General features: G+C 39.4%; 1 protein-coding gene across 1 annotated transcript in view; it reads left to right on the top strand.

Moving 5' to 3' along the window:
* The first annotated feature begins 1,859 nt into the window (after positions 1 to 1,859).
* Positions 1,860 to 13,392, top strand: part of LOC141665135 (uncharacterized) — a 41,444-nt gene continuing 29,911 nt past the window's right edge. The window contains exon 1 of the mRNA XM_074471118.1: positions 1,860 to 2,604. Within this exon, the coding sequence (XP_074327219.1) occupies positions 1,860 to 2,604 (745 nt within the window). The remainder of the gene's footprint in view (positions 2,605 to 13,392) is intronic.

Genomic DNA, 13,392 nt, shown 5'->3' with positions numbered 1-13,392 from the left:
AGGTATATGGATTACAGATTCTGATAGAGCTTTTCAAGACCTTCAAATCCAGTACTCGAGCTTTTCAAACAAAGATCAATAACACCTTCAAAACTTGATTTGATTCTTGGAACAATTTATGAATATATGATTTTTCTCTGTAAAATCATATATTTATCTTTCTGCAAATGATTTTGATATGAAATAAAATACGGTAGAAGGCTATTTATATTTATGGAAAATTAGTATCCCGTTAGATCAAAACGGTACGTTTATTTATAAAAACTGATCCAAATGGTATCGGTTTTCGGGATAATTATCCAAACCAATACACTTTGTACTGCGGTCTTGGTCCCAGCGCCTGGTTACACGTATTACAAAGTGATAATTGGGATATTTTAATAAAAAGCTCCCGTTTATCGAAAATACGGGTTTTATTGATTTACCGAGACGAATATTGTATCGAAAATATTGCGCCGGGACCCGCGTAGAACAAACCGTACGCCGGATCGAAAAACTCGAAACATGGAATATGCTCGGAATATTACAATTGGGTTAGGAAGGAGTTTTCGGTAGAGTTTCGGGTCCAAAAACGTAACAACGGGTGACGTCGGCTGGTTCCCGTTTTTCTAAAATAGATTTTAATTACCCGAAAAAAGATTTTAGAAATTTCATATGATTCTTATAAATCCATAAATCAACGTCAAAATAATTAGGAAGATATGACAATTATCTATATTTTATTTTGAACATATAAAAATTAAAATACTCAATTAATATTATTTTTGAATATCCAAGTACAGATAATACTTAACAATTATCTCACAGAATAGATACTGAACACACATAATAATTATTTAATAGCAAAAATAATTACACGATATATCCCGGATATTACAATAGCCCTAGCAGAGGAAGTAGATAGGCTCCTGGATGTCGGACTAATCCGGGAATCCTTCTACCCAGAATGGCTAGCAAACCCGGTGTTGGTAAAAAAGCCCAATGGCAAATGGCGAACATGCGTGGATTTCACCGATCTAAATAAGGCGTGCCCAAAAGATAGTTTTCCCCTACCGAGAATTGATCAGTTGGTCGACGCCACGGCAGGACATGCCTTGCTCAGCTTCATGGACGCATACTCTGGGTATAACCAAATCCTTATGTATGAGCCTGACCAGGAGCACACCTCTTTCATCACTGATAGAAGACTCTACTGCTATATCGGAATGCCATTTGGTCTGATCAACGCCGGTGCCACTTATCAAAGATTGGTAAACAAAATGTTCAAGAAGTAGATTGGAAAAACAATGGAAGTGTATGTGGATGACATGCTCGTAAAATCGAAAAAGGCGGAAGACCACCTCGCCGACTTAGCTGAAATGTTCCATATTCTGAGAAAATATAAGATGAAACTAAACCCGCAGAAGTGTGTGTTCGGCGTGGAGTCGGGGAAATTCTTGAGATTCATGGTCAACCACCGGGGGATTGAGGCTAACCCGGTAAAAATAAAAGCTCTGCTAGACATGAAATCCCCCACCAGCGTCAAACAAGTACAGAGCCTGACATGAAGGATTGCGGCCCTGAATCGATTTGTCTCAAATTTATCGGATAGGTGCAAAGAATTCTTCAAGGCAATCAAAGAAAGGGGGAAGGATTTTCTGTGGACTCCCGAGTGTGAAGAAGCTTTTCTGAAAATCAAAGAGCAGTTGGGAAATCCTCCGATGTTGGCCAAGCCTGAAGACGGAGAGATATTGATTCTTTATTTGGCGGTGTCTGAATAATCCGTCAATGCAATATTGGTAAAGGAAGAAACAAGCCACCAGTGGCCCGTATACTATGTGAGGAAAAGGTTGTTGGATGCGGAAACCAAATATACCAACATGGAAAAACTAGTGTACGCACTTATTCTTGCAGCACGAAAGCTAAGACCATACTTTCAGGCTCACCGAATAGAAGTTCGCACCGCTTATCCGCTTCGGCATATTCTACATAAACCCGAATCGTCAGGGAGAATGTTAAAATGGGCAGTAGAGCTAGGACAATTAGATTTAGAATATTGTCCTCGCACGACAATCATGGGACAAGCATTGGCTGATTTCATACTTGAGTTCGATGCAGAAGTCAATGATAAGGCCATAGTGTTGGCAGAACCGACCTCGCAAGGAAGTCACCAGGATGAAAAGAGGCAGGAACTCCCACACCCTTGGTGGATATTACATATGGACGGGGCCGTGAACAACAATGGATCAGGTGCCGGAATTGTCTTGATCAGTCCGGAGGGACACCGTTTGATGAGTGCTATCCATTTCAAATTTTATGCTACTAACAATGATGCTGAGTATGAAGCCTTGATCAACGGTCTGAAATTAGCTCTGGAGGTAGGAGCCGTGAATCTGATAGTTCAGAGCGATTCCGAATTAGTTGTGAACCAGGTCAACGGAGGTTTCCAAGCCCGGGGACCGCGAACGGAGCTATATATGAGATGTGCACAACGCTTACTGAAAAAAATTTCAAATGCCAGGCTAGAAAGCGTTCCGCGAGAAGAAAATAGTAATGCGGATGCTTTGGCCAAGATGGGTTCACAGATGGATGTTAGGGCGAAATCATGCACTAATATTCACGCAAGTATACGCGTTCGCAAGTAATATAGAATACTTTCTAGTTCGTTCCCTCAGAGACTCAGACTAAGTTATTGTCTAATTTAACTCACTCACCAATGTATGATTACTTCTCAATGTTAAGATAACACTTAAAATTGTTGATGAAATATTAATTATAATTAACTACTTAATTAACCACTTAACTAACACTTCAATTTATCAATAATAAAACACTCATGAGATCACAACTTCATTATTACTTCCTTCTATAGTCATAGTTATTACCTTTAGCATGTGACAGTGATGATATTAATCGAATAACACAAAACTGATAAAAGCCAACTTTCATTGTACTAATACCATTCTACCAAACATCCACAATTAAGATAGAAGTTGAATAGTCATCAATTATGTTGAGTTCCTATATGTCTACAGAAATTGACAACACAACGATTTAAGCACAAGTTATTCCTTTTGATTACATAGGGCAAATAAAACTGTTAGAGTTACCCACTAATCATGCACAACGTACATGAACCTATGCTAGCATGGCAAGTTCTAAATCTCAAGATCCACCGTCGCTTCACAAGAGATTAACACCCTATCTTATATGTTCGCGACGCACATAAGACGAATACGCACAACCAATACTAGATATCATGCAATCATCACACACTAAAGTATTAAACAATTAACTAAAGAATTCCATAATAAATCCGTTGCAACCCCATGATCACAATTAGCCCATAATAGAACTTATCGCCATCATGGGTTCATATGAAATCATGATAAGTGAACATAAGAAAATAACAACTAAACTAATTATATTAAAACAGAGTATGTCACAAGAGTAAATAAGTCAAAGCAAGAAAACTAGCATCCAACGTTACAACGAAACAAGAATCACAAGAATATATGCTTCCTCTTCGTTGCTGTGTGCTAAATCGGTCTTCTTCCTTATCTCCTTCGCTTCTTGCAAAACACAATCTAAAACATAATCCCCTCTTAATACTCTGTGAAAAACGTCTCAAATCTACTTATATAATAGTCCCATAAAACTCAGATTACATAGAAGTTGGAAGCCAAACAGAAGTAGAAGTCTAAAACAATATATTATTTTCCCCGACCCTGCGCGGCCGCTCAGCATTTCTGCGCGGGCGCGCAAGGCTGCTGCGCGGCCGCTCAGCATTGCTGCGCGGGCGCGCAGGACCCTACTGGAAAATTTCCAGGTTTGCTCCGTTTCTTCACCGTAATCTGCCCGTTCTTTTCCTCTCGCAATGGTGAACACATGCCAAGGCTTATTCTTGATGATTCCTTCTCCGAAATGCAACTAATACCCTGAAATGCATAAACACTAGAAAAACGTATCAAATACACAAAATACTTGATTTCAAGACACCAATTTAAGCCATTTTAAGACGTTCTAAGTGGTATAAAATGCCACTTATCACACCCCCAAACTTAAATCGATGCTTGTCCTCAAGCGTCACAGACTCAAAAACAAATAAAAATATGCATGAATGCAATCTATATGAAAATGCAACGATCCCCCTTACTACAATTAACCAACCAAATTGTCACGTCTCAACGAATGCAGTTAGACACTAAAGATCAAGAAACTCATGCAAACGGACATACCGCCAGAAACGTGGTGTGTGCAAATGCTTAACAGATATGCTTCGGAACTAGACCAATTACTATGACTAGACTATCCTCAAGGCAATCCTAGGATTATACAAAGAATAAAAATTCTAGGCACAAAGTGATATACAACACTACAAGAACTTTGGAGCTTACTACGGAATCGTGCTTTTTATTTACAACGCAAATGCTTATTTGACCGTGCAATGAGTGAGGTCCACAAAAGACTTATACAATGGTATCCATGTAACGAGCGTTAGGTTAGCGGATCCCAGACTCTAAAAGCCTTAGGTCACTAGGCACAAAGTCCCCTAAGAACTTAATAACTCGAATACCAAAGAGCCCACTCTTGATCAATTACGCAAAAAAAAAAATTTAATTTTTTTTTTTTTTAACTCTGAGCAAGTGCGTTTCGCTCCATCTTGCTCAACCCTAGACTACTCGCATAACATGCGAGCCGGCTACTAGCCATTTGACGCCTAGCCACAACTAGCAACAAATTCCATTTTTACTCCATTTTTTTTTCGTTTTCATGCCTTTACCACTAAGAACCTATTATCAAATTCTAAGCATAATAAATAGATTATCCTCGAAAATAATCAGATCATAACAACAATCTAGTCCTTTAGCATTCTCTAAGACTTAGTGACAATACAAGTACTTCTAGCATGCATATCAACCTACACAACTTAATATCACTTTAATGTTATCACTACACTCGCATCAATATCACAATTCAGTCGATAAATCATTGCAAAAGGGATCATGGTATATGCATGAGCTATATGATATGACAACAAATAAAGCTATATATAAAAAAACTATATGGCAAAAATTATGCAACTATATGAACTAACTATCATGAATATGCAACTATATGACACACACAAAATATTCCTTAACTACCACCCCCAAACTTAAAATCTTCACTGTCCCCAGTGAAGGTAGTAGAAAGGAACACAGGTTATACCTACTCGGAGTCATCATCATCATCACCCTCAGTGGGTGGAGTATCAGGCGGCGGGTATGCAGAGTCCTCACCAAAAACTGGCCACTGGATATCAGCTCCAAGGCCTCGAAAAGCAGTCCCTAACGCAAGGGTGAGCTCCTGAGCAAACCTGCTCTGCGTCTCATACATGGCATCCATCCGCCGTGAAAGCCTCCTATACTGGGCATCACCCATCCCAACACCCTCCTGAGCTCTTGAAGAACTAGCCTCACCACGCCCTGGCCTGGCCATAGTAGCACCTCATGCTGGACGCCCTCCTGGAAGACGATAACCCAGCCCATGCTCCTCAGGCTCACCACCGGTCCACTCCTGCATCCCATTCAGAGTGCCAGAATCTATAGGAGCTGCTGGCAACTGCAACTGCTCATGAGCCGGCCAGTTCACTCCTACTGCACGGCATAGCTTTGTAACCGTGGATGCATAAGGGATGTTCATATGCTTTGCTCCCCTCAAAAACTTTAGAATTCCTTGGTAGATAAACTCACCAAGGTCCACATAGTATTCCTCATTCAGAATTCCCCACAACAACTGTGCTCTCTCAACTGTGACCTCGTGTGCATGTGAAGAAGGCAAAATATTAGCACATATAAATGCGTTCCATGCACGGGCATACCTGTTCATGGCGATCGCCGGAAAGTGACGATACTCATTATTGGCTGGACTGCGGTTCCAAACTGTGCCCGGTCGACATAGAGTCGCATAAATCAAATCCAAGTCAAAGTCCTCAGCAGTCTTTTCATTCCAGTTCTCCTCCTCGGGCTTCCTCTCTCGCTGTCCAATCACACGGCGAATCGCCGCAGGATGATAATCAACTGTCAGCCCACGAACTACAGAAAACCTATTCTTTTCAGCCTTTGCGTTCGCGTAGAACTCGCGAACAACACTCATCGGTACTGCTTCGGGTGACTCACAAAAAGCTATCCACCCCTTCTCTGCAATCATGGGCAACAACTCACCATCCCTCCCTGATGGTAAAAACCCCCTCTCTTTCAGAATCGGCTTCCCCAACAGCCTAGTGTACTCCTCCTCCGCGGCTCTGTCAGTTAACCGAGGCCTTGCAGCAGTACCCCTTGATGAATCAGCAGTAGGAACTGTGCTGCTGCTGTCAATAGTGCGTGCTCTCTTGGGTGCCATTGATTTGTGAATAAAAGTGTGTAAGAACTGATTTTTGATGTTTATGAGAGGGTTTAAGTGTAGGAAGTTGTGGGAGATATGTAGGATAGGTGTATGTATATATAGGGTGTGGAGTAGGTTAAATTAGATTAGGAGTGGGGTTGAGGGATAAAATCATGGGGTAATGGGAAAAGAATTCGTGGGTTTATGGGCTGTAATGGGTTTTTGTGTTTTTGTTTTTTTTTTTTTTTCTGAACAGTAAAAAAAAAAATTCTGGAACTGGAACCCTGCGCGGCCGCTCAGCATTTCTGCGCGGGCGCACAGCAAGCTGCGCGGGCGCGCAGAGGGTCTCTGGAATTTTTTTTTTCAGCCCCTGTTTTCTGATTTTTTTGTGTTTTTGGATAGGTTATTAACTTCTAAGGGTTCCTGTAACAACAATTCATGGGTTGCCTCCCACGCAGCGCTTCTTTTTCGTCATTAGCTTGACGTTCCGTTCCTTTCTCACGTAGTCAACAAAATGGCACTAATCACCTCTCGGTTTGCCATGTCCCCATAGTAGTGCTTCAACCGCTGACCGTTAACCTTGAATGCTTGGTCCGAATCATTCTCAAAAATTTCCACCGCTCCATGTGGAAACACAGTTTTGACAATAAAAGGTCCAGACCACCTTGATTTCAACTTCCCAGAAAAAAGTCGGAGCCGAGAGTTGAATAACAAAACTTGTTGCCCTGGCACAAACAACTTAGGATGTAGCTTCCTATCGTGCCACCTTTTCACCTTTTCCTTATATATTTTGTTATTCTCGTACGCTTGAAGTCGAAATTCATCAAGTTCATTAAGCTGAAGCATTCTTTTCTTACCAGCTGCATCTAAATCCAGGTTCAATTTCTTCAATGCCCAGTAGGCCTTATGCTCAAGCTCCGCCGGTAGATGACATCCCTTACCGTACACCAACTGAAACGGTGACATCCCAAGTGGAGTTTTGTATGCTGTTCTGTAAGCCCAAACAGCTTCATCGAGCTTTAAAGACCAATCCTTCCTTGATGGACAAACAACCTTCTCTAGAATGCACTTTATCTCTCTGTTAGACACTTCCGCTTGACCATTTGTTTGCGGATGATAGGCAGTAGCTACTCGATGATTCACATTATAACGCTGCATCATAGAAGTGAACTTACGGTTGCAAAAATGCGATCCTTCATCACTTATGATTACCCGAGGTGTTCCAAACCTTGTGAAAATTTGCTTATGGAGAAAATTTAGCACTGCCTTTGCATCATTTGTCGGTAAAGCTTTAACTTCGACCCATTTTGAGACATAATCGACTGCCAGCAAAATGTACTGATTATTGCAAGACGAGATAAAAGGCCCCATGAAATTGATTCCCCATACATCAAAGACCTCGACTTCAAGCATCACATTTAATGGCATCTCATCCTTCCTTGACAAATTTCCCACTCTTTGGCAACGATCACACCTTAAAACAAACTGATGAGCATCCTTGAACAAGGTGGGCCAGAAAAAACCTGCTTGCAGAATACGAGCTGCCGTTTTCTCACCTCCATAGTGTCCACCATAAACCGTGGAATGGAAGTCTCATAATATCCCCTCCGTCTCACAGAACGGGATACATCTCCTGATGATCTGGTCAGCTCCCTGTCTAAACAAATATGGTTCATCCCACATATACCACTTCACCTCATGCAGAAACTTCTTCTTTTACGCGGATGTCAAATTAAGAGGCATTATATTGCTGACAAGATAGTTTACAATATCTGTAAACCATGGTTCTTCCTCCTGAATTGCAAACAACTGCTCATCCGGAAAAGATTCATTGATTAACGTCCTATCTTGTGAAGTAGAATCGGGATTCTCCAACCTAGAAAGATGGTCAGCTACTTGATTCTCGGTACCTTTTCTATCTTTGATCTCTAACTCAAATTCTTGAAGTAAAAGCACCCAACGAATGAGTCTCGGCTTCGAATCCTTCTTAGAAACCAGATAGCGAATAGCTGCATGATCAGTGAATACTGTCACTTTCGTACCAAGCAGATAAGATCGAAATTTCTCAAAGCCAAAGACTATAGCCAAAAGCTCCTTCTCAGTAGTGGTGTAGTTCAATTGGGCCCCATTTAAAGTCTTACTCGCATAGTAGACCACATGGAAGAGATTTTTCTTGCGCTGTCCCAGAACTGCACCTACCGCATAGTCACTCGCATCACACATCATCTCAAACGGTTCTGTCCAATCTGGTGGTGTAATAACTGGTGCCGTGATCAAACTCTCCTTGAGAGTCTCGAATGCTGCCAAACATTCATCATCAAATTTGAAAGGCACATCTTTCTCAAGTAAATTACACAACGGCTTAGATATCTTTGAAAAGTCCTTGATGAATCGGCGATAAAAACCCGCATGACCGAGAAAACTACGGATTCCTTTCACTGAATTAGGTGGGGGAAGATTTTCAATGACTTCCACCTTGGCCTTGTCCACCTCCAGACCTTTGCTAGAGACCTTATGCCCAAGGATAATGCCTTCACGCACCATAAAATGACATTTCTCCCAATTAAGCACCAAATTAGTTTCCACGCATCTTTTGAGTACGGCGCGCAGATTATTCAAGCATTCATCATATGAGTGTCCAAAGACGGAGAAGTCATCCATGAATACTTCGACGTTATTTCCAATCATGTCAGAGAATATAGCCATCATACATCTCTGAAAGGTGGCCGGGGCGCCACATAACCCAAATGAAACTCTACGAAAAGCAAATGTGCCAAATGGACAAGTGAAGGTAGTCTTTTCCTGATCCTCTGGTGCAATACAAATCTGATTATACCCGGAATACCCATCCAGAAGACAAAAATACTCATGTCCCGCCAATCTGTCAAGCATTTGATCAATGAATGGGAGAGGGAAGTGATCCTTTCTTGTGGCTTTGTTCAATTTTCTATAATCCATGCATACTCTCCATCCTGTAACTGTTCGAGTAGTGATGAGCTATTCTTTTCATTTGCGACCACAGTGATACCTCCCTTCTTAGGAACACATTGTACAGGGCTCACCCATGAGCTGTCAGAAATAGGATAAATGATGCCTGCATCTAGCCATTTCAGAATTTCTTTCTTCACCACCTCCTTCATGATTGGGTTCAGTCTTCGCTGCTGTTCCACAGTTGGCTTACTACCTTCCTCTAACAGAATTTTATGCATACAATATGAGGGACTTATCCCCTTGATGTCTGCTATAGTCCATCCTATAGCCAATTTGAATTCTCTCAAAATCCTTAAGAGCTTGTCTTCCTCACTACCTGAAAGGTCAGCTGAAATAATAACAGGTAACGTAGATGAATCACCTAAAAAGGCATACCTCAAGTGTTCAGGTAATGGTTTGAGCTCTAAGGTAGGCGCTTCCTCTATTGATGGTTTGAGCTTCCCTTCAGCATTCTTAAGGTCAGAAGTACTGTAACACCCCCAGATCCGGGGTCGGGGATCCGGGTCATCACGAGTTCCATTTCCCTTAATAACACCCAATCTTAATAATTACTCAACTACTCTGTATTATGACCCCACAATAAACACACACACCATACGTTATAGTCTCAGAGATGAACATCCAAAAAATAACCACAAGTCATTTTATTCCATAATTATCTGCCAATACACCTTAAAAGGTTTTCTGAATAATTTACATTTTCTTTGCCATTATTACAATTCATAAGTATACATAAATCTGGTACATCAAAAGTTGAAGTCTAGTCTATTAGTAGTTCCCACCTTAGCTACAGCGACTTCAATGCCTATAGGAAGTTGCAGAACGTTTCCTATCCGCTCGCGAATTGGGAGCTTGGTCATGTTCATCTTGTCTATCTGATGTTGTGTGATGAAAGAAGAAAGCAAGGGTGAGCAGCAAGCCCACCAAAATAATATGTATAATAATTTACAATATATGAGCCTTCTCATAGTACTCATGAAAGTCTTGGTCAAAAGAAATGAACCAAGTTTGATATCTTAATGCGATGAAGTCGCAAAATATTCAGTATATATACATATATAATTTTCAAAATCTTGGAAGTCCTCTTCCATGCATAATATACACAGAGTTCCAGTGTATAACTGTATAAAAATATCGTTGCAAGGTGATCTCATATATCTAACCTTGTCTCAACGTTTTTCTGAAAATCTTTGTCATGCATAAGATAATCATTTACTAGATATAAGTTTAAAAGATGAAGTTACCAGATACTCCAATATACTTATATCTTTTCCAAATACTACTTGAACTACCACCGTTCAAGTTATAATTAGTTCAAAAGTTCATCACATAGATGAGACTACAAGATAATACTTGAATAGATTCAACCTTTAAAATATCATCAAAATAAAATGAAGTTATGAGATACTTCATTTGATGTAAACATCATTTTGAAAACTTGACCCTGCCAACACTCAACACTCGCCCAACCGTAGCCTTTCTATCGAAGTGCTCTGGGTAGTATTGCAGAAATTATCCAATTGGATGATGAACTCATTACGGGAGTTTGCCGCGCCAGGAAGACCACTTACGATGATCAGTCGTAGTAGTACAACCCCACCATTTTCTACATGTAGAGGAGAACCTGTCGGATTTACTTGTCAACCGAACACTGAACTCCTAAGGAATGGACCGCCTTAGCGGAACTTCCAGGCCATTTGGGCCAATATAATAAGGCTGGGCCGGCGCTACTCGACCACTTACGCCACTCCTAGTTCAGATGAAATCCATGACTCTGAAACGTAAAGCTCGTTTCCCCCTTTCCCCAAGTAGAAACTTGTTGATACGGCTCCACCAAGAAGTCGTACCTAGTTGGAAAGGAAAACTCACCGATATTTCCCAGGCGATGCCTGTTAATGGATTAACTTGTTCCAAGAATTTTACTTCCCGAATATTGGGTAAGTAATCAAAAACTCTTTTACCAAGACAGCAACCTTGTTGCGAATATAAAACACACCACCGAGCCGGATCCCCCAGGTTTTGAGCGAGTATTTAAATCCCCTTTTTAAAAGGAAGATCTTAAATATAAAAATAGTTTTGGGATCCGCTCTAACTTTTGAAAATCATTTTAAAGACTCGAAAACACTTTAAAGAGTGTTTGGAGTAAAACTGATTTAATGAAGTAAATCAGTCCCCAGAATATTTAGAAAATGTCTGAATATTATTATTTAAATAATATTCCCATAAAAAAATAATCTTTATAAAATAATTGAAGTAGAAGTATTAAAACTTATACTTGAAATGAATAGCAAATAATCAAAGATATACTTATACGAAAGTAATATCTTTATTTGAATAATCAAAAATAAGTTTGATTATCGACACCTTATTCTTTAATAAAATAAAGAATATATCTCAGCAAATAATCGGAGTCATAGATCCTCAAATGAATATTCAAATAATATTCAATAAATAAAATAAGCTGAGTCATAATACCTCGAATGAATATTATAAATAATATTCATTAAATAAAATAAAGGAGTCATACATCCTCAAATGAATATTCAAATAATATTCAATAAATAATGTAAAGGAGTCATACGCCTTCGAATAATATTCGAAATAATATTCAATAATAAAATAAAGTTTAAAGTTATCGAATAAACCTTATTCGATTAATAGTTTTAAAAACTATATCCATATATATATATATATATAAATAAATAAATATATATATATATATATACTCGGGAACATCGACTCCCGGTTTAGAAATATGTTCACCTTTTATCCCCTATACTAAGGGTATACGCAACTACTTGCTTATTTCTAGCATAGGTATTATGCAACTATAAGCATTGAAATCAACAGATAGATAACCAGATTACGAAACAGACATGCATATATACCATATTAGCATGCTCCAATATATCGCAAAATTTGCTAATAACAATCATGCAATATCACAAGATAATGCATATATATATATTTACATCACAACAACAGTATAACGGGTAGAAAACTTGCCTGAGCGACTGGGGTTACGAATGGCTCGGGACGAGTCTGGTAACCTATAAACAACAAGTAAGTTGGAATTAAACCAAAGTCACTTGTAAATCTATACTTTAACTAACTTAGACTCTAACGCTTGTTTTGCGCTCACTGATTCGCTTAAGCCACTCGGGTACCCTCGGCTCCACCATTTTTAATAATTTAACCTTTACGAGTTTTAAAGCGATTCCTTCGCGAGTGTCTTACCAACTACCTAACACACTTACCATAAATGTTTCATACATTAATTAACCCTTTTTGGTCTTTAATCTATGTTTCAAAGTAAGGCGAGGGGAAAAGTTTCGTTCGCGAAACGCCGTTACTTGAAACGGTCGTTTCTCCTAAACCGTGCATCGGAATCGAATGAACTACATATCAAAACGAAGCTCGTAACATGAGCTATCTAAACATGGCAGTGGTCATAATCTAGCAGGGGGTTCTCGGGTCCTAATGCTATGCACAAAAACAGTCCAAAGAAAATCGGACGTTACGACGGCTATGTTTACGCGATTTCCCAATTTTAAACCATACAAAACCAACCACAAACCAACCTCAAATCCAACACACAACAAACATCCATCCTTATCACATCATAACAACCCCAACCAATTCAATTTAATCATTCATACTTATGCTTAAACTTAACTTTAATCATACTTAAGTTCCTTTAAATCAAAACCACAACAATTACCATTCCATTTCACTACCATTCCAAATCCCAAACTCTAAATCATAACAACAAACTACAATATCAACCCACTAATCAAAATCATCTTATAATATATAGGAATCTAGGGTTTGGAGATGGTATACCTTCCTTGAAGTGGTGGGTGGAGCTAGGAAGCCTTAAGAAGCTTTGAGAAGTCTTAAGAATGCTTGGATCTTCAAGAAAAACAAGAAAAAGTTCAAGTTAAAAACTTGAAAACACTATTCATTGTCTTCTTCTTTGATTAAATGAAGAAGATTGAGAAAGAATTAATGGCTTAAACTCATGATATAGTCCTAACTAAGCATGAAGATGATTAG

This window comes from Apium graveolens, chromosome 6 (genome assembly GCF_009905375.1).
Source record: "Apium graveolens cultivar Ventura chromosome 6, ASM990537v1, whole genome shotgun sequence".
Taxonomy (NCBI): Eukaryota; Viridiplantae; Streptophyta; class Magnoliopsida; order Apiales; family Apiaceae; genus Apium; species Apium graveolens.
Note: the sequence above shows the minus strand (reverse complement) of the source record. Positions and strands in the feature narration are given on the sequence as shown.